General features: G+C 40.0%; 1 protein-coding gene across 5 annotated transcripts in view; it reads left to right on the forward strand.

Moving 5' to 3' along the window:
- Positions 1-27,639, forward strand: part of LOC119732660 (unconventional myosin-XVIIIa-like) — an 89,557-nt gene that overhangs the window by 35,696 nt on the left and 26,222 nt on the right. For all 5 annotated transcript variants that reach the window (XM_038206288.1, XM_038206290.1, XM_038206291.1 and 2 more), the window contains 14 exons: positions 786-929; positions 1,441-1,530; positions 2,896-3,015; positions 3,336-3,453; positions 3,892-4,019; positions 4,256-4,410; positions 4,546-4,669; positions 5,693-6,004; positions 6,320-6,571; positions 7,057-7,170; positions 7,859-7,975; positions 8,500-8,583; positions 13,756-13,893; positions 14,263-14,448. In XM_038206288.1, the coding sequence (XP_038062216.1) occupies positions 786-929; positions 1,441-1,530; positions 2,896-3,015; positions 3,336-3,453; positions 3,892-4,019; positions 4,256-4,410; positions 4,546-4,669; positions 5,693-6,004; positions 6,320-6,571; positions 7,057-7,170; positions 7,859-7,975; positions 8,500-8,583; positions 13,756-13,893; positions 14,263-14,448 (2,082 nt within the window). The remainder of the gene's footprint in view (positions 1-785; positions 930-1,440; positions 1,531-2,895; positions 3,016-3,335; positions 3,454-3,891; positions 4,020-4,255; positions 4,411-4,545; positions 4,670-5,692; positions 6,005-6,319; positions 6,572-7,056; positions 7,171-7,858; positions 7,976-8,499; positions 8,584-13,755; positions 13,894-14,262; positions 14,449-27,639) is intronic.

Consider the following 27,639-nt stretch of genomic DNA (forward strand, 5'->3'; position numbering starts at 1 on the left):
AAAAGCTTGTGTAATTATTTGCAAGCCAGGGCCTCAAATTTTAATATGAGTGAGACAGAATTCCTGCCCAGCAAGGTTATTCAATAACTTCTCCGAGATCGAACCCACCATTATCTGGTTAGGCATTTGTCGGGCAATTTCGTGCAGGACGCTGTTGTGATGATGCACGGCGCACTTGCACTTAGGGTTCACCGTGACAGATAACAGCATTGTAATTTGACATGGTTGGACATGTACATACAAATCTTTTTAGTTCACTGAGCTGTAGTTCAGTTATTGCTGCAGTAAAATTGCAGAGATCAATTTTTCGACATCCTCGTTTACGGCCAGCACTTCGACTTCAGTGAACATGGCATTACTAAACCATTGTTTGTCTCAAATGCTGTTTATATACCGACTCTAAATTAAGCAATCATTAATTCTTGAATTTTAAAGCTTAAAGGTAAGTAACCTTGTGCTTTGATTTCGGAGAGAATTTAATATGTGTGGTTAGAATGACCCTAAGCTATCTTCCCGGCAAGTTTCGGGAAATTTCATTTTTTAGTCCAAACTTATAGAAAAAATGCAAGGGGTTATCCTTACATTTTTGGCTGAAAATTGAATTTTCTCCAAAATAATCAGAAATACCTTCTAATGCATGATGATTATATTTCAGTATTCAAACACTCAAAATGTGCAAATATTGGCAAAATATCTTTGAAAATGCGTAGGGTGTTATTGTGCTCTGCTACAGTTATTGTGCATTTTTGTTTAAAGAAATTTCCCAACGATTCAATTTCCAACAGATCAAGCATCTCGCAATCACTGCCGTGCAACGCAATGTCCGCAAGTTCCTCGCCGTCCGGACCTGGCCGTGGTGGCGACTCGTTACCAAGGTGATGCCGTTGCTGGACGTTCACAGAACCGAGGAGGAACTCAAAATGAAAGATGTAAGTGCATATTTTCAAAACCCTAACTTTTAAATTACGTGAACTGTTCCATCTATTTGTTTTGGCTGATAAGCTTTAAAATACAAAAATAACTTGGTAGGTATTAGTATAGCAAATGATATCTTGTAAACAGTCTTGAGTCCAAATCGTGAGCCAAAATTAAAATTTAGGTACCGGATACTCCCAGATCAGTTAATTTTGAAAAAAAAAAATATTGTTAAAGCAATACTCATAATTCTCCATCTCCCGTGATTTTGTACATAAAGCTACTTTTTAACTGTAAGAACTTTTAAGCAAAAGTTTACTAGAAAGACATTTCCATTGCTTTCATGTTTTTTAATGTAATTATTAATACGATAATCAGCTGAAGATATGTTTCCTGACTCCATTACATTCAACATATCATTCAATTGTTTACGCCCATATGTGAGCTTTTCATTTCAATATATTGATCGTTTCATGTAAAATACTTTAATGAAAAGAGAAAGGTTTGTTTTCTAAATCATTGTAGCATGAGCTGACAGAGTTGCGGATCCGAGGGGAAAAGTTGGAGAAGGAGCGAAATCTTCTGAAGCACAACCACGACAAGATGGAGGCGAGGGTAAGTCACAAAAGAAAATTGTTGTCTACGGCACGGTTTCAGTTTGTTTATTGGTGGACTCAAGAACCATGTTTAGTGGCTGGGCTCTATCTTCCTCAATCCCTTCAAGTATTCCTTATATTTCCTACTTTTTCCTACTTTCTTTTCTTGAAATTCCTACTATTTCCTACTTTTTTGTCCCACAAGTCTGAATCTGAGATGTATCAGGTGAAAATAACACATGAAAAACAGCAAAGTTAGTGTGCTCACCGTTACAGTAGTTTCGCCATCGCCTTTTTAATGTCTAGAATTAAATGGAGGTGCCGGGCGCAAGTCTGTCACCCTTTACTCTTTTAGTATTTTCAATATTGGGTGTTGACCATCACCAATGTATTTTATATCAACACTGTATACTCAGTGTTGTACCGAGTGATTGTGTGAAAAAAATCACACACTACTCAGATGGGACTCGAACCCACGACCTCCTGCTTACTAGTGCAGACGTCTTACCACTCAACCACCGAGCTTGCTCGCCGGGGTCAGCTGGCTGGTTCGAATCTGATATAGCAGCGGGTACCACAACCAAACTTTTCATACGATTTCGTATTGGCAAACGCCACCTTTATTTAGTTGCGCTGACTTCAACATATAAACAAAAGGAAAACAAAAACAGTGGTGTCAGTAGATGCTGCAATTGCACAGCTCCTCAAAAAAATAAATTTGTATCTTATTTCCTTGTCAGTGGTGAAGTTGGAGTACACCCTCTGTAGGCAGAACTGAACACATGGTTCTAAAAATAGACCAGCCCCATAATATGGATAACATCTATCCCTCTCTCTGCAAACCAGAACTTCCCCCTCTTCCCCCCCCCACCCCGCGTCCCCTGCCACATGCCAGTGTCTAGCCCTTGCCCCTTCCTGTTGCAAGCCCCTAAGATGTGTAATGCTTCTATATTTAGACTTTTAAGGAGCTATCTATGAAACTGTCATTTCAATCTTTGAGTAACTCTGCACATGATTCAGGCTTTATGTAAGTTGTACGTTCTTTTTACTCAAGTTTCCTTGGATTTATTTTGCAAACCTCATAGCTAGGAACATAAGCTTTCCTCACATCAGGTAAATGTCTCGTGCTTTTATTATTTAATAACGATACCATCAAAATTTGGAAATTTAAACAGTCTTGCACAGCTCAGAATGCCCTTGTACATGTATGCTTGTCTTTTTCACTAGCAAGTTGTGTTCATTATGTATTTCTGATTAATGCCTGTTTGTTTGAATTCTCAAAAAGAGGAAATTTGTGTGTTTTTTCCAAGCTTTGTGGAATCACAGTTTTTAACAACTGCATTAAATATATTGGTATAAATTGTCCTTTTTGTTTCTATCCTAGTTGGCAGAAATGAGTGCTGATCTCGCTGAGGAACACACGACGGCCAACCATGCCTCAGAAATGCTGGAAAGAGAAACGGCAGAAAGGCTACGACTTGAGAAGGAACTCAAAGACTTAAAGGTATGCGGACGGCTAAACTTTTGCCAAAAATCTTTATAACGCAAGAACTGAAATTCAATGGCCCCATTTTCCCTTACGCATCTTTTACAATTGGGCTCTAGCTTTGATCAACATAATATTAGCACCATAAACTCAGGTCTGACCGAGAGCTTCCAAGAACAGAATCAACAAGCTTGCTCAGGTTGGATTCACACCCACGACCTCTTTCATACTAGTGCAGACATCTTACCCACTCAACCAATAATATTGCCAGGGTTGGCTGGTAGGTTCGAATGTGAAATGGCAGAATCTGAGGAATTTTGTTTTCTCTTTTTTAACAGGTTGCTCATGGGAATCTTCAGCGCAAGGCGGAGAAACTCGACATGGAGGTGATGGAATCCAGAATGATGCGCTCCTCCTACATGGACGGAGACATGGGCAGCAGCGATGAGGAAGAAGGTAAAAGAATAGGCGGGGCTTAGACCTGGAAGGGGAGGGGTTAACTTAAGGGTGTGGCATGAGTGGACTTAGTACAGAGTAATATATCGTAATCCTGTGACATAAGGTAAGAAATGGGTGGGGCTGAGACTTGAAAAGGGGAGGAGCTTATACATGTACCTAAAAGGGGAGGGGCATCAGGGGTGAGGAGTTGATGCAGTTCAGAATAATAAGACCCTACAAAGTGAAGGGAGCTGATGGAGACATTGGAAGCAGTGACAAGGAATCAGATTTAGAAAATAGGCGGAGCTTAGACCTGAAAAGGGGAGGGGTTAGACTTGGAATGGGGAGGGGCCATCATTAGAAAGAAAAAATATTGGAGGCGGCTATGAGGGAGGAGGTCTGTTCGAAAATAAATTTGATATAATGAATAAAATCAATTTAATTTTTGAAAAATAGATTCAATCTACCGAACCAAGTATGAGCAGGCAAGACGCGAGATTGAGCTGACCAAGAAACGGCTGAAGCAGGAACACGAGGAGGAGATAGAAAGCATGAAGGCTGCCAAGAAGGCTCAGGATAGACGGGTAAGACAGAAAAAAAAATTGTAAATAAATATAGGAACGAGTAAACTGCAAAAATAGACCAATTTCTTAACAAATTTCATATCATTTGTGACTGTTACATAAATTTGCAAAGCAATTTTTTTCGGCTTAGTATCTTCATGAAATTAGGCCGTGAAGTGGGACATCTATAAGAAGGTTAAGAAAAAGGGCTCCTTTCTGGTCAAAGCTTGATAAGAAACTCTCATTTTGCCTCCAAGATGGCAGAGGCCATGGAAGAAGTCGAAGAGGAGCGAAAACAGGTCGGTGGCCTGAAGCGCAAAGTGCAGAAACTGATAGGCGAGGCGCAGGATACCAGACTACACCTGGAGTCCCAACAGGCGAGGAACTCGGAACTGGAAAAGAAGCAGAGAAAGTAAGTGGAAATTTAACAAAATGGTTAATTCAAATTTTAAGAAAAATTCAGCGCGACTTTGGACTGCCAGTTTAAAATTGGTTTAAGAATCTGAGAGTGAGACACAGCTAGTAATTTTATATGTGGCATTCGTAGGTTTGACACGGAGCTGCACAAAGTTCAGCAGGATCTCCACACAGACCATCTGGCTAAGGACAAATTGCAACGGGAGAAGGAAGCCTTAGAGAGCGAAAATTACGTCCTCCGACAGCAGATGGAGGTAAGAAAGAAAACGAATTTACAATTTTTCTAAAAATCCTGAAAGATATCTGTGTATATTTGTGTAGCAGGGATGTAGTGACGTTCGTCACAAGTCCATCACAAGTCCAGTCACAAGTCACAGTGGATGAACAATAACAAAGGAATGCCTTTGTCAAAGCTCATTTGAATAGCTTGTGAGTTGATTTGGGACTAGAGGTCTTGTGATGAACTTGCAGGGTCTTAACAAGGATTTGTGATGGACTCGACTACATCCCTGTCTTGTCATTTTAGAGAAAAATGAAGGATTGTTTCAGGTAAAGCCCAGAAGGTCGATTTGTTCGGGGAGAAAAAACAATTTAATTGTGGTGCACCTGGTGGGAATCGAACCTTGGTCACCCAAGCTGGAACGTTTGAGTTTTCAACTATGACAATGTGACTGCCAACCCACTCAGAGTGAATTCCGATTACTCATTTAAGTTTTTGAAAATTTCTAATCTGCTTCTTCGCAAAGATACCTTAACAAAAGAATTATGTCTTTGTCCATTTTGTCATCTAGAATTTGTTTGTTTCTCGTCTAGAATTTGTTTGTGTATTTGTTTGTTTTTGTGGTATATGTGATATTGTATGATGAATCATCAATAAGGTGATCAGGTACTGTTTAAATAGCTACTCTATATTTCTGCCACAAGGTTATTTATGTCAAAATGAGGTATTTTTCACATTTTGTAGGGTGTGAATATGGTTTTCAATGTGGCCACTGTGCCTCATCATCAACACTAAAAATCACTACAAACAGAAGTACTTCTTTGTTATGTTCTAGGTCTAGAATTTTTTATAATATTTTGTTTGTGTTGATGTCTAAAAACCGGCTAAAGTTTCAGAACCTTACAACTCACAAAACAGATTTGTTACATGGTGCAAACGTCAATTGAATCTTATAAATGATCATTGATAAGATCAAGTATTGTATTAGTAGGTACTTCACATTTCTTCAACAATCAGGAGTTACACAGAGATATTTTTCCAAAACATTTTCCTAAAGGATATGCGATCAGACGTCAGCATCAAAGAGAGCCGTATGGAGGAGCTCCGGTGCGAGATGAACGACCTGTCCTCTCACGGCAGCAAAGAGGTCATGGAGGTAGCCGCCATCAAGCGACAGAAGCGGGAACTGGAAGCCAAGATTGATGATCAAGAGGAAGAGCTGGACGATCAAGCCGGGAAGATCTTACAACTCGAGCAGACCAAGCTCAGACTGGAGATGCAGCTGGAGAAGCAGAAACAGGCGTCTCAGAAGGATCTGGAAGTTAAAGATGAAGAGGTGGAGTCGGCGAGGAGCACTTTCCAGAACAGGGTAAGAGTTTGGAGAGGCAGTAATGCCATTTTCAGGGTTTGAGAGGTGAAGAGGTTTAAGAAGCTGGAGCAGTCAAGCTGAGACTGGAGATTCAACTGGAGAAGCAGAAACAGGCATTGCAGAGGGAGCTGGTAGCTAAAGATGTAGAGGTGCAGTCTATTAGGAGCGCCTTCCAGAACAGGGTCAAAGTTTCAAGAGGCAGTAGTGTCACTGTTAGAGTTTAACATGATTGAGGAAAGCATGGTCTGGATGTCTAGCTTAAGAAAGGAAGCAAATATTAGGATGATAGCCTAGACTCCCTGTTGTCTCTTTCAGCTGAAACAGCTCGAGAACCAGATAGAGGAAGACTACAAGGAGCGTCAGTCGCTCATGAGGCAGAAACGAGACCTGGAACACAAGCTGGCAGACCTGCAGGAGCACCCGCGGACGGCCGACAAGGATGTGGAGAGACGGCTCAAGAAGGACCTGAAGAAGACCAAGGCTCTGCTGAACGACGCTCAGATCATGCTGGAGAGGCAGAAGGCTTCCGCACCAAGCAGCTCCAAGATCAAACAACTGAAGAACGAGGTTAGTAGATACTTGGATCTTTTAATCCTTCTGGTGATTCTTTCCTCTGTCTTTCCTATTTGTACCCACTTCTTTTCTCTGTTGAATCAGCTACTGGATCCCCAACAAGCTAGTACTAAACCCAAAAGCATACCCTGCTTATGCAGAATAGATAAACTTATTAAGCCAGCCCCCTGATGTTTTTACCAATCACGACCCTCATCAATCGTGACAAGCGTGTACTTGTGTAGAACATGCACGTCTGGAACGTGCAGTGTGCTATTGGAGAGACGCATGTGTTGTTGTCCAAGTGTGCAGTGGGCGGAGCCTAACAATCTGTCGATTGAGACGCCAAGCCCAATGTAAAGTAAAAGTGGCAGACCCCTAGAGTATTCCAGTCTTCAAAATCAAGGATAAAAGCCCAGTGTCGTTATTCGCGATTTTTTGAGGGTTAGGAAAATGTTGATGAACTCTTTAATGAATGTGCTTGTTGTTAATCCCATTAGCTTGAGGACTCCCAGTATGCAACCATGGCTGCGGTGAAGGCGCGGCAAAGCATGGAGAATGAGCTGTCAGAGCTACAGAGCCAGCTGGACGATGTCAGCAGGGGTAAAGCAGAGGTATACAACCTAAAACTTCTGTAAACCTTATGTATTTGCACTCTCTCAGCAAAGTTCTGAAACACATTCTGAAACTCTTTGTGCCACGTTAGTCAGTGTGACCTGTACTTCAAGGCATTTATCCCAAATGTAACGAATCATTATCAAAAGGCTTACTTTGATTACAGATCGTACTGGTACTAAAAACCCCGTGAAATTATTCGGTCTGGCTTGCTGTCTTAGGAAGAAATCAAGAAATATAGGTGATTTCCTATAATCAGTCAGTTATCTGATCGTTGAAAATAAAGAGTGCTTTCATGTATTTATTTTGTGTTATTTTACCAGGGTAGACCCTGAACTGTTCTCCCTGGGGGCCCTGGATTACATAAAGACATGATATAATAATGACAAAAAATGACATTTTGCTATCGGCGAATCATGTTTCGTGATCGAAAGGTTGTGCATGGTTTTTCTTTGTGTTTGGGGTTTTTTTTCTTCAAAAAGTGTAATATCCACTGAGCTGAAAGTTCAACCATTCTTCTTTAGATTTTTAGTGGTGTATAATATCGGAACCGAACAAAATGCATGAAAAGCAAATGATCCTGTATGCCTTTAAGACACTGCAGTGACTCTATTAGTCATTTGTCAACGTTTGCTGTTGAGACTTCCCTTCAAAAAGTAGATTTTTTTTTATTTTTTTTATTTTTAGGCGGAGGAGAAGATCTCGCAACTGAATCGTGAGATGAACGACGTCCAGACCAGGCATGAGGACCAGGAAGAAGACTTCAATGACCTCCTCAAGAAACACAAGGCATTAGTGCTACAGGTAAGGAGAATTGGAATGTCCACATTTCTCCAACAATTTAAAGACCTTCAATAACCCTGACACTGAGAGTAATACCACAAGGAAGTCCTTTTTTGGGGGTTCACAATTTGAACAGAAAACCCCTAAACTGAACAGTCTCTTCCTGAAATGACATCACAGCAACAGCGCCCTCAGTTGTCAGGAAAAGCATGGACAAATTTTAAATGTTTAAAATAGTTCACATTATAATAAAATTAACCAAAAAGAGATGTCAAATAGTTTTCATACATTTAAAAAGGAGTAGTAAAATTGCATTAAATATGTTCCAAAGTAAAATCCATGTTACGGGCCCTTTAAATTTACATTACAATATAGACCTTCATTATTTTAATTTCTGTTTCCGTATTTCCTCTTCTGTTTTAAAACACAGCCTCTTTCCTTTTGCTTAATTTTATCGATTCTTCAGAGTAGTTTTTGCCTTTGAGAAAAGCAGTTGTAAGGTACAAACTTTTTTCTTTTTCTGTATTTTTTTTTTTTTTTTACAGAGTTCCAACGACCAAGCTAAGGTCGTTGACCACGTCTCACAAATCAGCGATCTGATGCAAGCCAAACACGAATTGGATGAAAAGGTTGGTTTTCTCCGGGAAAACTCCCTCAATTTTGTCTGTGTTTACTCAACACACAGTGTTGTTGGACATCTGTGTTTACTCAGACAGTGTGCCTGCTCTTTCTGTTTAATATTATGGAGATGAAAGTGGATTTGCCCTTTACAGATTGATGTATTCGTTCAATTTGGTGGTGTTTGTTCAAAAGCTTGGCTTGCGGGCTGTTGTTGATGACAGTAGATTGCAGTGTGTGCTTCTTGTATATGTACCTCCTCAATGGTTAGAAAGGGAGAGTTGGGGGAGACCACTGGAAGGGACATTTTGTGCACATGCGTTACACATGGCCAAACACCCAGGCTTGATCTGATACACGGTACCCTGTGGAGACATGTGAATCATAGCGAACAAAAGATTGTATACGTCGCCACAGGGCAATTTCTATAGATGAATACATCTCCACAAAGTTGTCACGAAAAAAATATATGTTTTTTTACTCAAAAACTAGGTGTGTTGATCTGTCGCTAAGTGAAGTATTTTATGTAAGGGATATTAAGTGCGAATTTCAGCCCAGGATATTAATTCTGGTCAAAATAGGAGCATTTTGAAACTAGTTTTCATACTCAAAATTTTAGTACACGAGAACAAAGAAATGACTCCACAAGGATACACATTTCAGTATGAAAGTTCTGTAACTGTGGGGACTACACACGTGTTGTCCCATGGTACTATGGGGATGGAAGACGCTATGGGGACAGCAGAGAGTCCCCATAAGTTGGTCCTAATTTCCCTATAAACCTTAAAAACTTCCCCATAACGCGGTGACTGCCTGGCTACGCAGCCTTACACACAGATACTTATGGGAAAACCTTTGTTTCCCATCTTTTGAAATCTCAAACTCTATGGCATTTTCCTTATGTTGTACAATTTACGCTCCAGTGCACACCCCGGAGTATAGAAACATATGAGGTTTTGGCAAGAAATATCGTACAAATACTGTTGAAATGACTCTTGTGAATCAGTATTTGTGGTGTTAGGCTGTATATCAGAAGTTGGCTGGAAAAGTTGGCCTTTTGCGAAAATCGAAATTTTCAGCAAAAATAATACGGGCGTGAAGTGGTTAACCCTATTTTCAGTTTTCGTTTTGCCATTTTCAAGGGTATTTTGGTGCCCTTTTTGGTTTTTATGCAAATTTCCATATTCATGTGCAAAAGTGTGATGTCATTTACGGCAGAAACCTCAATGTTGCAGCTTTTTCAGCACCAAAAGTTGCCAGACTATTTCGCTGTCGTAAAGTTTCTTTTCTTTGGTGATTCGTTGTTGTGTCAGCACATTGCAGTAAGTCAGTGAGCAAACTCCAAAATATTTTCTATCAACAAATTTTTGGATTCTCAATTTGAACCAAAAAAAACCCCTGAACTGAACAGTGTCTTCCTGGAATGCAACACAGCAACACAGCAACAGCGCCCTCAGTTGTCCGGAAAAGCATGGACAATTTTTAAATGTTCAAAGAAGTGCGCTTTTCAATAAAATTAACCAGAAAGGGATGTCAAATAGTCAAATATTTTTAATACACTTCACGGACCCTTAAATAGTGTGCTGCATTCAAGCGAATGTCATGTGCATTGTTAAATTTGAGCGTCTTAAAACTTGACTAAATAATATACAATTCCAAAACGGCACTAATGTGGGGCACACAGCAACACAGAAAATTTGGAGGGCCCTCCAGGCAATAACAATTTCATAAATAATAGAAATAAGAAATATACAGGCAAAGAATATGGGGCATGGCTTTAAGAAAACACGTTAGAACAACAAAAATTACCTTCATGTTGTAAATATGAGGCAGAGACCAGTACCAGAAGGAAGATGCTGGGGGCTGGAGTCACTGGCACAAGCAGCACAAATCAAAGAAATTGAAGCCAAATAAATATAAAGAGGGGAGATAAATTAAAGAACAAAATCACAGAGACTTATCTGTAACACAACAAACTCAAAAGCCCTCTGATGTTCCCTCGACTGCTGGACAGCAAAATGACCACACCCAACCTCCAGCACTACCCTTTTATACATGGTCTCTGCCCTACTTCAGTGAATATGAAAAGGAACTATGTACCCCCAAAAGAAACTTTGCATAATTAATTATGCTGGCCTGCTAGGCCAGGCAGGCCTGGCCAGGATTAGAATTCCAAGTAACCAAGGGGTTATTGTTGTACAGTTGAGCTGGACTGAACTTAAAATATTTTGGCCACTAGAAAATATAATTAAGTTAACCCAGGCACAGCATTTTTGTAACAATATTTTTTCAAAATTGGGGGAGTTTTAACTCAGGTAATTCATTGACACTGTTTGTGATGTATACTTGCACATGTATACAGGGTGACCCAAAAAAATGCAATCCTGAAATATTTTCTTTTTGTTTCTTCAAAAACTTGATCTATGAATTAATATGTTATGGATATAAGATTAAAGCTGAGATTTTTTTTCTTTCAAATACTGAAAAAAATCATGAAAGCAGCACATTTGGTTGCTGAGAAAATGCCAATTATGTAACACAACTCCTTTTTTGGTCCATTCCAATGGCATTACCACAGTTAAGGGTTTACACTTTATTATGTCCTAATCCTTACAAACAACATGGCGCATATATGACAAGAGTACAAATGAATTTGATGGAAAAACCTTTTATTTTCCACCTGAACAGGTATCTTATCCTTTTTAGTTCCATTTTTAACCTTTTCAGCATGAAATATGTGAAAATATTAATGAAATTGTACAAATGAAAGACAATTGAAATGAATGTTTCTTAGCTGTGGTAATGCCATTGGAATGGACTAAAAAGACTTTGTGTTACATACTTGGCTTTTTCTCAGCAACCCAATGTGCTGTTTTCATGATTATTTTCAGTATTTGAAAGAAAACACTCTCAGCTTTAATCTGATATCCAAAACAGAAAAATTCACATAAAAACATAAAAATTCAGGCAAATGTTTCAGGGTTGCATTTTTTTTTTGGGGGGGGGGGGGGGGCCTCTACAACTTTGCGCTGAATGTGGAGGGTATAGACCTTTATCATGCTGCCACCATTTCTCCTTCACATTCCCTGTACCAGTAACAGTATTGAGTGATAATGTTTTGTATGCAAAAAGGAACCAGACTATTTTCCCTTCCAGCCTCACTTTGGTTACGTTGAGTTGAATGGGAAAAAAAATCAAGATAGCCGCAACATGATAATTGTCTATTGACACAAGTTCTACCCATTTGGCCAGAAAAAAAATAGTTCTGCTTCCGATTACATGACTTTCGAAAATAGGGTAGGTACAGGGTAGGTAGGGAATTTTTATTTTTTTTTCCAATTTTTTTTGTGTACAATCATATGGAGGCGTCTGCGTGTAGTCAAGGGTAAAAGGTATAAAGTGATGGTTTTGGGTGTTTTTTTTCCTCATTTTTCCAATAAAAAAATTAGGGTAGGAGCTGTCAGAATAGGGTAGGTAGGGAAACCGGAAGCAGAACTATTTTTTTTTTAGCCTTATTTATGTTAGCGTAGACAGCTATGCCTTACTCTAGCATCTCTTAAGTCAGACGCTATAAATTAAATGCTTTGTCAACATTCACTGTATACATTCATTAATTACAAAAACACTATAAGCCAAACAATTTTTCATTTCAGCTAACACAAGCCGAGTGCTGCCCGTACTTTGCCACGGAAAGATCCCATGCGTGAAGCGTGGTTTTGCCTAGGTTTACCTTTCAGGAGTCGCGTGTACTTTTAGACGACGTTCACACTGAGAGTATCCGATCGATAAAAGGCTGTGATTCCTTGTTCACTCGTCACCGTGGTAACAGAGTGTCATCCTCACTTCTCCCCTCTCCAACGTCCCCACCGTGTCTGGCGTGAGTCAACAGACCCCAGTTCCCTGGCACTTTCCGCTCTGTTCTGTTGACCGAGGACTCTCTGGACGGGCATTACCAAGTTTACCGAGTTTAATACCAATTGACAGTGTCAACGGACGCTGTATGACGACCACACTGCCTTATTTCCGGCCTCAAACAAGTGCCCAAAAAGAACTCAACGGTCATTTACATCGTCCAATTACACGCAAGATTTGCACCGTCTGTTGAGATTTGGGTTTTGTAAGAAAGAGGGCACTTACCTTTTTAGGGTCTGCGGGTGCTTAAAGTGGAAAAATTGAGATAATATTTACACAATGTTCATCAGCTAAGGAAACTGACAAGGTACATGCACATAATGATAAATTTGAACAAAGAAATTGACTGGTTATGCATCCTCTCTGCTATTTCCCAGGTTTGCAGCATTGCTAATGTTGCGAGCATCTTGACTTAGGGCGTGATCCCTGCCTATATGGTATACAGGGTTAAAGCTTCTGACTAGCACCCTTGAAAAAAGACATTGACAAAATGGGAACCACCAACATAGGGCTGGATAGCTCAGTTGGCAGAGCTCTGAAACTGTAATCCGGAGGTCGCGGGTTCAAATGCAACTCCAGTATACACCTGTATAAATAAGCTTATCATGTAGAACATTTTGTACCTTTAATTCCGTTTTCTTTATTGAGCAAGGGAAGAATCCTGTTTACATGCAGAGGTTGAACTTCAAACAAAATGTTTGATTAGATTTGTTCAACACCCTGCCATCGTCAATCTCAACGACAGAGTTGACGAAGATATGAATGCAAGGTTTAATTAAATTAAACTGCCTGCTGAAACAGCAAGGTTTTATCAAATTCTTGGCAGTATGGTTCATAGCCTGGAAGTTGCAAAAACAGAGGGAAAAACAAGGATTGTTTTGACTTCTTAAAACCCTTTTTTAGAAACACCAATTAATGACGACGTTGCCTGTGGGTTTTACAGGCCTCTTGGAATTGTACAGTGCGATTGATTTTCTTTAGTTCGTCATGCAATTTGCTTAATCTGAAGTGATGACTATAGATGTCAACAGTACATATTCCCTTTCCAAGTTTGAAGAAGGCAAAGAGGGGAATGTAATAAGAGTAAGCTTATTGGAAAATCCTCTTTCGTTACTTCGTGTAGTACTACTGTATTAAATTGAACGTCTGCATTAGCAACATGATTAGTTGTTATGCATACTTCTTATTAAAAGATAAGAACAATTTTGTTGCTTTTCATCACAAAACCAAACGATCCTATGTATCTTTTATTTTCTCCCTCCCCCTTTCAGGTTTCGGAGCTTCAGGGCAAGATGGAATTCATGACGTCGACCACGGTGGACCGAACCCAGCTGACGAGATTGGAAGGCAAAGCCCGAGATCTGGAATCCAGGCTGGCACTGGAGAAGACCACCCGACAGAAATTTGAGGTATGGACGGAGGAAAGGGTCAAAGGTCAAGAAAAAAGGGGGTGGAGTCTTGAGCAATGGATGGGAGGGTGTTATGGCTTTACATGTATTCTGCAGGGTTGGGATGAGCAATTCATGCCTAGGAAAACAGGCATTGCAACCCTACAAACTGAGCTGGGATCCCCAATTCCACAGGCAATATTCCCATTCAAATAAAGTGTCTTGCCCAAGGACATAAGCACTGCGATGCACAGACTACACTCACCCCCCCCCCCAAAAAAAAAACCCCACTAAAACCTGCAGACATTCCCAAAGGAACATTTGTATCATTCCAACTTTTGAGTGATTCTCTGACAAAATCATCTGACTTCTCCCTGCCTCCTCCTATAGAACCAAGCGGAGAAACTCAAAGAGAACATAGACAAGATGAGCACGGAGCACGACAACCGGAGCTACAAGGATCAGAAAATGCAAGAAACTAACCGGCGATTGCAGCGGGAATTACGGGAACTGAAGGACGAACAAACGGACCTACAACGCAAGGAGACAGAAGGAACCAAGAAGAAACTAGAACTGGTAAGTCCAGATTCTGTGTCATGAATAACAGTGTTGTTGCTTAGTTGGAAAAGTTGACTGGAATTTGTGGTATGGAATGCGTACACAACTACCCCCTCAACGGTTTTGAGAGAGTAAGGCTGGACTTTTTGGTGGGGCATGGGTGGCACAGCGAGTAAAGCCCTCGCCTCTCACCACTGTGGTTTTGTTCGATTCCTGGCCCGGCTCATGTGTGAGTAGAGTTGTTCGTTGCTTCTCTCCTGTGCTACGAGGGTTTTTCTCCGGGTTCTCCGGTTTTCCTCTGAAAAAATTCAACACTTTCAATCTCTGCTGGTGCTCCGTGATAAGACATGGGTCATGTGGCAGCTGCCTAAGGCACCTTTACAAAATGTACTGCTTGACCTTGTTGTAGCTGCGTCCTTCGCAATTCAGCTTCTGCCGTGAGTAAAGATGATTAGCCCCCATATTTATATTATTTACCCTAGAACACATTGCCACCGTGTGCTTGGTACTCACGCAAGGATGATACAGGGTTTTACACGTAAAGAATACAATATAGCATGCCATATGCGTGCAAAGCAGTAAATGTAAACCACAAATGCAAACCAAACATGCAATGTGCCATTCCCAAGAAGCTCAGATGAAATCTAAATATTTGGACAACAAAAAAGTCCATGTTTGTGCAATTTTTTGCATCATTTTGGAAAGTTGTTTATTCGCTGGCATAGTCGTGACGTCACTCAGACGTGAACTCGGTGCAACCATGACTGGTGGTTCACGCAAACTGCAACGGCCCAACACTTCGGTTTCGTTATTGCTGTTGTGAATCCGTAATTTGGCTTGATTCTCCTCTTTGAAGCAAAAATAAGCACACTTTGGTTGTAACTGGTGTGGTGACAATCTGCTGAAAGGTATTGAACCGTTTTGAGGTGCTCATCTGTGAAAATGTTCCAGAAAAGTAGGATGTAAGATTGCTGTGTGTGATCGTGTGTGTTAAATGTACGTGAAATTTGTCGTCACAAAATGCATGTGAACCATTGTTGAGGAATTGAGCTTAACCTGGGAAGGAGGTGACGTCACACTTTCTCAGCTGAACTATGAGATTTGATTTTCAAAAATTGTTTTATTAAGTGTGTTAAAAGCACAAAGGTTGAAAATTCTTTTTGTCTGCAGCCAAAATGGACATAGTAGTTTTGACCACTTTTCAACTTTTTGAGACATCAGCCCGTAACTTTGAGAAAGTTGTGGGTTTTTTTTGGTTCTTTATTTCTGCTATACATGTGTATATCTACTCAGTGCAAAACAGTCGCTTTCCTTTTGAAGCTGAAATACGTAGCAGTTGCCTTATTTTGCTGTAATGTCATTCATACACTCTAATTCAGCCCACCATTGAGGTCTTCATGCATTGGAAAAAATTAAAATCACTCCAGTTGTTGCCAACTTGTTCTCATTACATTTCAAGGGCAACCCATATAAGAAATCTTACGGTGATGTTTTCTGCTCCCCCAAAAATCCAGCACACAATGAAACTTGTGCTCCTTTATGAACGACCCAAATAAGAGAATACTTTTCCTTTTATAGCATCTGAATTCATTTCTGAAGCAAGCCCTGTGGTTACCAGAGCGGACATGCGTTCGCTGGTTTGTTGCAAATTACTCTCATTGTTCAACGAAAAAAGGCAAATACATGACACCGATTCCGGATGATGAATTTTCTATTTTTACAAATTGGTCATTTTCAGGATGTAATTTTCGCTGCCATACTTTTCTGCATTTCGTTTGAGGGCATGTTGAATGAATGTGCTGAAAGTGTCCAAGGTTTTATTACACTATTTTCACTAATTTTACCTTGAACAAATAGGTCAGGTCTATTAAATTATACAGGAGCATTTTTTAGGAGGATGTTTTGATGACTGCTTTTCATCAATTTTAACCTAAAAATAATAAATTTCTTTAATGCTAAGAAATAAAGACCATTTGAGGGTCTCCATACCAAAAAACGACATAAAAGTAAGTTACATTAAAAATATGTAGTACTTTTTAGTTTCTCGGGAAAAACTCACTCAATTTTGTCTGTGTTTACTCATACACAGTGTGTCGGATGTCTGTGTTTACTTGTCATTTGATCATTTGACGTAAACAATTTTTTTCGTATTTTGAATATGTTATCCATAAATGATATATCCTGCATGTGCTACAGAAATAGCGCCCTCTAACAGCTTGCAAGTGCCATGGGCCTTTGAAACCCATGAAATAAATTCATACACGTAGGCCTATTAAGAAGAAAAGACTTTTGAAAAAATGTTTTTTGTTTGTTAGGGCCTTTAGTGCCAGTTACTTTCATGGCTTCAACCAATCAGGGGGTTTGATGTTTGTGTTGTCAAGCAGTTGCACTAGCCTTATGTAACAAGGGGTGTGATTGGTTCTTTGCCCATTCAACACCAGCTGTGATTGGTTCTTAATGTATAAACAAGGTCCGTCACTCATTCCTAGTATCAGTATCTGTTGTCCAGCTATCAATTTTGATATTTCAATTCCTGCAATTGTCACTCAATGAGTTGAAACCTCCACAGCGAATATACCTTTAATTTCTACCGTGCCAAGTTCCCCCATTGCCTCTCAAATGTCAGCCGCTCGGCTGGATGCATTTTGCCCATTATTTGTTTGCTCATGTGCGTGTCATGGAATGCTCTCCCTTTATTAAGCCTCGGTCGGCTATCCGCCTTTCCCAAGCCCTCGTTTGAGCGTTGTTTGGCGACTCATTTACTATCAATAAGCCATGGCCGTCACGGGAATATCAATAAGTTTTGAAAGCTCAAAATTATTTGACGGAAGTCACGTATTGTTATTCTAGACGCTTCTCCTTTTTGGAGATGCGGTGTTTTTTTACTGATGTTTGTAAGTGGAGATTGAGTGTGAATTTAAGTGATTTTCGTTTTGTTTTTAGTAATTCTGTAAGAGTATTGAACCAGTCAGGAAGTCAATAATGTTGGGGTTGTGTTCCGTGCCCTTGAATGTGAAGCCATTAATTGAATCGTAGAACCGTGAATGCGATGACGGAATTTTTTTCTTTTCATGTCTCGGTGCTGTGCGACAGCTGTGATAATATCAATAGGACATTGATTTTTGTTTTACCAGACCGCTGTTGTTTTTTTGTAAATAGATGGACATTTTCTAACCTAGGAGAAAAAGAAAGAAAAAAACTAGAGATTTGATTTCTTATTAAAATAAAATAGGCCTACAAAATCATAGCTTCGTACTGATTGTCTGAGAGTTATGGTACAAAAGTTGTCAGATTGCACTAAAATGAGTAAAGCAGGGTGAGATTTGTCAGGATTTGTTTCTGATTTCAGGATTTCTAAAGTCCTTTTTGAAATCTGAAATTAGTGACATTTTACCATTAAGGTCTCTCAACCTATCAAGTTTTATTTTAAACTGTCTAGGTAAATACATGTATGTATATTATAGACTCTATGTTGCTTGGGGCCCTCGGTGATACCACAAACCCTCTTCCGGTTATTTCATGGATTTTTTATTTCTCCCAATCTCACCCCTGAGGCATACATTGTATCTAACTCTTCAACATCCTCTTCATACATCAGTTTTTAAACTGGATACACATCACACTAACTTGCACTGCATTAGGATCAGCTAAATTTGATTTTGAAAATCTTTTTCAGTTTTGTTTCGGGGTTAATGTTAGAGAATTCTTATTCCTGTGGGGTCACAACAAAAAGGGAAGTTACATACAAGTACATTGTAAATTTTTGTCGATATTTGTGTGTCTAAGTTTTTTTTTGGCTTTCCCTGTGTATAACATTTTGGGTAAATGTTTACACCCCAGGTTTATTGTCTCTTTGGGAGAGCAGTTTTACCAAGAACCCGCCATGGCATTTTTGAGATGTAATTTATGCCTGTCTGCCCACATGTTTACCTAGCCACTTTAATATATCGGAGTTCAGGGTTTGAAAATAATCACCAGAACTTTTCCTTTCGTTTTCTCTGAAGAATCACTGTTCTGATCCTTTATCAGGTGTTTTATCTTTTTTAACATTTTTTTTCAATCAGTTGTTTCCAAAGTTTATCGAGATTTTTTAAAAATGCCACATCCTGACCGCACGCCTGCAAATTCTGTCACACCCCTGTTACATCTGTCGCACCCTTGCCCCAACCCTGCCACGCCACACCCATGCCACACCCATGCCACCTTATCACATCTCAGCCACTCCCCTGCCACACCTTCCGTTGTTCACTGGCAAGAACCTTCCAACATTTGCAGAATCTTGGAATCTAACATGGGTCATTCTATAAATTTAGGGTCCAAAGTGTGACATTTTTCCTGTCCCTGTTACCTTGGTACTTTGTAATTTGCTATTCAAGTATCATAAAGAATGACTTCAAACAAATGTTTATTTGTTTGGTAGGTAGTTTGCTATTCATAATCACTCTTGGAGGACGACTGCATTAAGGAATGCATCAGAATTATAAAATCATGGATGTGTTGTAGCAGGGACAGGAAAAAAGTGGACCCAAAATTTTAGAATGATCCAGTAGAATGATTGATGATCTTATCCAATATCTGCTAAAACCCGAGCCCTGATCTAACATGTAAAGTACTCTTCTCTACAACCTAAACTTCTTCATTGTCCCATTCTTCCATTAACGGTAGTGATTTATCAGCTCCCCTATTCCTTCCATACACTTCACCGTGGATAAACAAACGCGTCTGACACTTGCTCCCCTAGTTTAGTCACGTAGCTCACGCGAGGGTCGGCTAGGCCCGGCCTGATACGAAAACACTGCGGAAATTAATGGGATGACTCGTCCAGTATACCGTGAATCCTAACGCGCATTTGTTAAAAGCCCCCTTGAAAAAAAAATTCATTCTTGTCATGTAGAGAAAACAAGGGGTGGGTCATAGTGTTCAAGGATGCATTTCGAGAAGTCAAGAAGTATTTCAAGTTTGTGTCATGGTCTTTTGTGTTGAAAGTGAAAGACCGCATACATGTGGATTGCTGCCTTGTCCTTGAATTTTTTTTTTTTTTTTGAAAGCATTTTGATTTCTGCTGTTTTCCCATTGACTTTTATTTGTGTATATTCCACATGCAAATTTTCCTCCGATCAGCTGATTTCCTCGTTTTTCACTTCGCACTTATGCCATGAAACGCAATATTAAGTCTGGAATTTCCTCATATATTTTATTACTTTCCAGTTGCACACCAAAAGCTTGCCATGGCAACTTCTACATCGAGCATAAGTATTTCAAGTCATCATCATAAACTTTTTCCATGGGCTAGGGCTGTGCCGAATATACAAATATTAGAATATTCGATTATCCACCAAATATTCGAATATCCACCAAATATTCGAATATCCGATCATCAACAGAATATCAGAATAGTATTTTTTCCAATCAGATATTTGAAAATGTAAGAGGTATCAAGGAGATGATGAAAACATCCATAATGTTGTAATCGTTGTGTGATATTAGTGTTTGCCAAAGCCACACATTTGTCGAAATCCATTTTCGCGCATGATTTGAGAACCTCCATGAGAAACATTGGCTCAAATTCTTCTTTAAAATTGGTCAACAACAACCCCATGAGCACGCAAATCCCGATTGGTGGCTAGTTTAGGCTGGTGCATGTTAAACCCGATCAGCGCATTTTGAGTATTCTATTATTCAATCAAGTCAATGTTAGAATAATCGAATACTGAATTATCCAAAACTGCACAGCCCTACCATGGATGGCGCCCTCTAGAGTCAGATGGTCTTGCTACAAATTGCCCTCACTATTTACCCCTCCCCCAATCTTAACAAGAAATCAGTTCTACATTGTACTTTAATAAGCCATCCTATCTTTCACAAAAATGTAAATTTTTCATGTAATCTCCCAGCGATCTATATTTCCCCCATCCTTAATCCTACAAATTCATCACGTTCCTCTTATCTTCTGTAGTTCCTTTCCCCTGATCGTGACACAATTTGTTGCTGACCCTTCGTTCCCCTTAAAAAAGGGTCGGTGAGCACAAAGGATTTTTCCCAAGGCCAAAGGATTTCTCTGAGCGGTATCTGAGCTGCTAGGTCGATGCAGATAAGATCTTGTCCATCAGGCCAGTTACCTCACACCTCGACCAACATTTACTTGTTGCTTGCACACACAAACAAAATCTGGAATCGTGAATAAGAAAATAGCTGATTAGTAAACATTTATTACCAGTCTCTGATTGATGTAAACGTGACCAAATGCAAATCATGTCGCACAGATGTGGAACTCTGAATTGTACTTCATTTTATGCTAACTCCCCAAGGTGCAGTTTCAATTACGTACAATCTTGTTGTACCAACCAGGGATTTGTTTTGCTTTAATTTGGTGTCAGAAAGTTGTTGTTTTTTTTTCACCTGTGAATGTTTATGTTTTAGGGTTGAATTAATGCAGGGATCCTTGTTTTCGCTCTCGTCCAGAATTCGGCAGCATTACGACCTGCTGAATTTGTTTCGCAGAGCTTTCGTCCAGGGTTCGATTCCCTATTCAGTCAAATGTCCATTGGTCATTTTGTTTACAGGTTGCAGTCCTTATGCACGAAGCTACTTTGTGTCTAAGTGAATGAAGGCGTCCGCATTGCAATTATTTACGATTACCGCAGCAACTAATAGAATCAGTGCTTGAGGGTACTAGAGGTCGTCAAAAGTCACCGAGGCAATTTCGGCCGCAGCCCGTCTTCATTATACTTGGCCTAGTTTTCATAATCACATGTACATCTGAAGTGTCCAACTCTTTCCTCCGTCCACTCTGAGAAACCTATGGCCAATCCCCCCCCCCCCCCCCCCGACACCCCCCCCCCACTTCTAACTGTCCTTTTTGTCATCATTATTAACCCCCGCTGCTCACCCATCTTGTAATTGTCATGATGCTTTTAGTAGACGTGATAATAAAGACGCAGAAATTGGATAGCCGCGTCTCTTGAGTCACTCTAGGGGACGACCAGGGTTTTTTTCCCCCGCAATTCGTGACGCTCAGTCACTGAGTGAGTTTCCTGTTTTTCGGCGGGTCTTAAAAGTAATGTGCCCACTGACAAGCGCCTCTAAGCATCAATTTAATCTGTGCTGGCATTAGTGCTATTAGCGCAGTACAGATGGGCTGCCTTAGACAACCTTTTTTTTTTAAGCACAAGAGAAGGATTAAGAAAATATCTTGTGAACCCTTTGTAGTGGACTTTTTGTTTTGCAAGTTGAAAGATTGTGAAATGAGCCTCAAGTTTCTAACCTAAGTGCAAAAGTTTAAAATTTGCATTTAAATTCTACAAAGTTTGGAAACATTTGACAAAAATTTTGAGAGAAAAAAGACATCGTTTGATTTGTCTGAACAAAAATCTGAAAATGGGGGACAAAATTGTTCAATTATAAACTTATCGCACATGTATTTGGGCCATGTAAAAAAAAAAAAATTTAGGAAAGAAGAATGAGAGTTGGAAATTGCCATTTTGCAGTACAGTGGTGCAAAGCCAATACGTGAAGGGTGGTCGAGTTTTGTTTTCAGGTGAAACTAATTGTCCTGTGCTACCTTTATAAAACATTTTTAAAACCTACTTCATCCATTTTTATGAGTTGACTCTGCATTCACTGTAAGACAACTGCAAGATTGAAGTAAGTTGGTGGTGTATATTTCTGTTACTGGATTCAGTACCCCTTATTGGTGTATACATACATTGGAAAGCTCTTGTTGTGCAGAATCCAGATATCTCTATTCTTAAAAAGTCTGACTTTAAGCACTTTGTGCCAGGAAAACTTTGATTGTCGTAAAAGGCAAAATTTCTCTAGCCAACTTCTGATATACAGCCAATGACACAAATACTGATTCGCAAGAGTCATTTCAACAGTATTTGTACAATATTTCTTGGCGAAACTGCATATATGTTTCAATACTCCGGGGTGTGCACTGGAGCGTAAGTTGTACAACAATAGGCTGTGCACAACGGCCAAGTCAAGATCATCACACGGTCCGCCTCCACGGACTTCACGGACTTTGTGTGTGTGTGTGTGTACAAAAGCCACGAGGGATAAGTTGTTTAGGCGTCGCCCCTAGGCTAGTCGAGGCAATCTTGACATCTTAGCCATTCAGCCGTGCCTGTTTGTAAAAACAGCCAGGGCATGTTATCACGTCCTCCGACCCAAACTGGACAAGCTCATTTTCTGATGACTGGTCACATTTTGAATTGGGAACATAATTGCCAACTGCCATCTTGGAAAAAATTGAATCCAATGACCAAATTTTACGGCTAAACATGCTGACTCGTTCCTTTTAGGAAAAAAAAAACATAGTCATACTTTTACTCCCCCATAAAATGCATACTAACGATGTCTCTTAACGATTTTACAAAAGAAGAAAAATAACGACTGCTGTTCCGAAGGAAATGGACAAATATCTGAAGTTAGAATTTATGGAGTGCATCACTTTGCATTTCTATTAACAATGGCGACAGGTGGTCTCCTACACGGAGCAGATATGAAGGGACGGGAATTGGTCGTTAAGATGATTTGTAGGGCCATTTCTGTCCTTAATGATGACGACGAACGAAAATGGACTCCTTTTTAGGGGGTTTAATACCATAAAAACCTCCTTTTTTTTCAACATTCCCAGAACCGAGGAAGCATATTCCCTGCTTTTAGATCTCAACCATCTTTCGATCGATTTTAATGGATTTTGAGTCGGCTTGAAAGATGTCCATGTTAGGCACATCTGCAACATTTCATCTAATCAGATGACGGGCTCTCAATTATGGTCATTAAGAAAACTCCCTCTCTCGGCTGGAATATTCAGCTACACCATCACAGCAGTCAAAATCAATTAAGTAACTGTTTTTAACAGTTAAGGGAATTCCCTTGTTAATTTGACGAAGCCATGCTTTTGACTGGAGTTGATGGAATTTGACTAGTCACTGTGTTTTCATGAATGTGGTCTGACTGTTTACTCTATACAAATGCATGGCAGGGGAAGTGGAAGACATTTTTGACTGTCTGTGACTGATATAACAGTAGCAGGGATGTAATAATTCATAGTATGCTTTGTTAATTAGCACTTTTTCCAATGCGTGGTCAACTGTAACACCTCCTGTATTAAACAAAAATTGACATTTTGTGAGAAAAGTACATGTATGTTTTAATTTTATGAAGTAAAGTAAAGTAAAGTCTGGCACTAAGAAGATACATGTATGGGCCATCAGGCCGCGTTTATATCCGGTTTCCTTGGCATGAAACGACTGAGAATATTTCTAATCCCCCTGGATGAGATGCCAGTCCATCGCAGGTTGCTCCCCAGTTAATGCCAGTACCCATATGTACTCATGGGTGGAGAGAGGCAAGTGGAGGTGAAGTGGCTTGCCCAAGGACACAATATATGGCCAGCGGCTGGATTTGAACCCCTAACCCTCTGAGCATGAGTCAGCAACCCTAACCACTAGACCACAACAAATTGTTTGAAAATGATGTCAAAATGTGTGCTAAAAATCTGCCAAAAACTCATAAATGCTTTGCCCCAAACTGTGTATTGATATCAGAAAAATGGTATAGCCCAAACCCTTCAAGCATTCTTGTTACACATGATTTGCTGTTTAATACACATGTTATAGCCAATTTTTTAGTCATTTGTTCTGACCAAAACTGGCAACTGAGTAAGCTTTAAATAAAGGAAATATTTGTAACCCCCCTCTCAAAAAAACCCAAAGCCCCTCCCACTTAATTCCTACCTTCTTTTCCAGTCTGCTTTTAGACAAATTTGGGACCCATTCTATGCACATTAACGTTGATTAAATTGAAACGGATCGACTTGATTAGCTCTAATTTTGTAACAAAATCACCCTTTATTGGATGTGATATATTCCTTTGATCTACTTAGTCTGTCTGGACCATCATTAGATCTCTGCAAAATCTGGTTTCAGTCCAATTTGCATGTATCGTTTTCTACTCACTAGATTAACCAGGTTCGTTCATCCTAATACGATTAGCATCCGGATGAAATTGTACCTTTTTCCCACATCAGGATAACATATCTTAGACCCGTTACATTATACCACAGCGTTAGAATGAATGGTTGTTACTTAAAAAAAAAAAATCCTTTCAAAGAAATTTGAAGTTCTTCCCGAGCCCCTCAAAGACTCATTGTCTCATCAACTTTGATAAGTTCAGCGATTTTGTCGCAGAAAGTGCAACTGGATCGCTCGATTTGAAGGATCGGTAGCTGTGTTTATGTAGTCTCATGTTTCGCGACTCTCCTGACATAAGTTTACTCCCACTGAACAATATCAGGAAATGAGCTGAGAAACCTGCCGTAGTAGGTAGCCGAATCGTGCTTCTTGAGAAAACATTGCACGCATTGACGCCACAGTGGCGTATATTCTTTGTTCAACTGACGTACTTGAGGGGGAAAAAAAACAACGTAAATATAAGGATTGAAATGACGGATCAGATTTCCTACGATAAATCTTGAGTCCAAAACCTCCTTGACATGCAAGAATATTGCTTGTCAATCCTCAGGCTTGTATGACAGGTAGTTGAATGAGCTGCTGGGTCAAAGGTCACAGATCAAGGCAAGGTCATGTCAGCGGCGATAGAGGAGCATTAACATTTCCATTCATAGGTTTGAAATCAATTTTGGGAGTGATGTCATAAAAATCACATTTGTTTTCTAATGCCCAACTTGACTCTTGGCATGTTTAAAAAGTGCAATTAAACTTGCCTACCTCTTCCGAGCTTGTTCGTCTTCCCTGCCAACCCCCCCCCTTGCCCTAGCCCCCCTCCACCCCCCCCCCCCCCCCAACCAAATTAGTAACCCGACACTTAGGTTAAGAAGCCTGCAAGTTTTTAATTTCAAGTTCAGAATGTAATTTCAGGCTGTTAACTAAAAAAAAAAATGAAGAGACTCTTACATTCAGAGACCTTTACATTTTAGCTTCTCCCAATTGAACATCCCCCTTCTTTCCCCCCCCCCCCCTCTTTTGCTGTCTCTTTTCTTTCCCCTCTAGCAACCAACTTCATCACCAACTCGTTGTTTTGCCCAAACCGTTCCCCTGCCGTCCAGCCAATGGCGTATTAATTACGGCCGATTCTGCGCCGAAAAACACCACTTGTTTGCCCCGGCTCTCGATTTCCCCGAAGTTCCAAGCTCCCTTTGGTTTTTATTAGAAAGTGTGAAGTGGATATTGTGTTAGGTTTCCCACTGGCCATGTTTTTCAGCCCGTCTTTTTTTTTTTTTTTGGAGTTTCCGTGTGAGAGATCCTCGCAGTGATATTCAGCAGGAATCGATGAGGGATCACGAAGTGGCGCTTTGTCGAGGGTGATGCATCGCGTCTGACAGTATTGTCGGGATCGGTGTTTAATAAAGTTGTGAGGAGATTCGAGATGCAGGTAGCGATACCTTCATTCAGACAGGATTGCGCTTGTTGACAAGTAGGGGTTAAAGGGCTAGTTTCCCCAAAATGCGGTAACAAATTGTTGATTTGATTTGTAGTCATTGTGTCTGTGTCCGTGCATGGTAATTTTTGTATGCATTCTTGTGTTAAGTGAAGATGATCATCTGGGTTGAAAACAATTTGCCAACTTTAGAGAGAAAAAAAAAAGGCTTATATCTTTATAAAGGTTTATATCTTTATCGGCCTTGGAATTAATTTCTCAGGAATTAATAATCAGATCTTTAAATGATTCTCTTGTGTCTCTTTGTTGTTAACACCAAAATTGGGGTGAATTTCTCAGCAGATGGTGTTTCGGAGGTAGCGGGTTCACACCCTGCTGCAGTAAAAAAAAACCTCCCATATTTGTTTATTTCATAAGTTCTTCCGTTATAGATATTTTTTGGACATTTTGGGTTTTTTTCAGTATCTGAAATTTAATTGCAGCCTACCAGATATGCTCCAAGAAAAATCATACAGACTCCCGTGCAACTTGTCATTTTACAGAAACACAGCATTTTAACAAATAGCAGCAAGTACAAAGTCTTAAGACTTTGGAAAAAAAATTAGACTTAATCATCAAGCAGTTCTGGGTATTTTGAGGAAACTTCTCAGTTTCTTGCTTGCGTGCTTTCGCTTTCCCCACAGCAAATCCTTATCTGCCGCGCCTATAAATCAGACCGCATCGTATTACGCTCTCCAGTCCTCAAATTTGAAGAGTTCTGACAACACGGACCGTCCTCGGCTGCGGAAATGTGTCGGGAACAGCGAGTGGCTGCCGCCCTTTTATTCCTCTCTCTTTGTTTTTGCGGGGAGAGAAGTTCCGTATTTCCTGACTTCCAACGGAAACTTCTGTCAGCTTTCTGGAGAGATTGTCCTCGCCAAGATGAATGTTTTTTTCCCTCTCGCCGTGTCCCCCACCTGGTTTTTTTATTGGCGTGAACAGGTGGCCGCGGTATTGGATGTCTTGTCTGCGATTAGTCAGGGACCAGTGCCTGCCCGGTACCCCGTCAGATTGATTTCAAGGCTCGGCTAGTTTGACGCGTTCACACGTCTTATCAAACTAGAGATCTAGCTCTGAGCACGAGCGGGAAGCCTTGCGTGCCATTTCCGTCCTCTGTCGCTTAGATCTGTCAAGTTCTTTATGTTTCCAGTCCGATGGAGTCAGATTTGATAAACAAAAGAAGAAAGGAAAAACGTGTTAACATTAGAGAAGCGTTCCCCGGGCTGTTTTCGAGTTTCACCTCACCAAATAGATTCATTTTTTTCAGTTGCTGTTTTCCTTGCAATATAAAAGTTATTCACTTTTGAATGAAGTATCGAACCAAAACAATCAATCAACATTTAGTTGTTGACTTATTTCTTCACAAAATTCAAAGTTTCTAGCTGCCAGACAATACTTAAGCCCTGGTCGGGTTCGGATTTATTTGTGAAAGCCCTTTTTTGGAAGGTTGGTGATGCCCAAAATTGGAATAAATTGTTTTTTTGTTTGACACTTCATAATTATTTCATTTCCAATTAAATCTCTTATATCTCTTATTCTCAAACTCGACACAAATTTACCAAAAGTAAAATCACACATGTCCTAACATTAACCCTAACCCCATAGTCCCATTTTGCTAGGAACCATCCCCAATCCTCCAAAATCCTCCATTTATGTTCAAATGAAGGATACCCAGCGCCTCAAGCCTTCAAAATCGTCGGACAGTCCTGCCTCTCAAAATGCATTCATCCTCAATCCTCCAAAATCCTCCTCTTCAAACACCAT

Source organism: Patiria miniata, unplaced genomic scaffold (genome assembly GCF_015706575.1).
Source record: "Patiria miniata isolate m_02_andy unplaced genomic scaffold, ASM1570657v1 HiC_scaffold_24, whole genome shotgun sequence".
Classification (NCBI taxonomy): Eukaryota; Metazoa; Echinodermata; class Asteroidea; order Valvatida; family Asterinidae; genus Patiria; species Patiria miniata.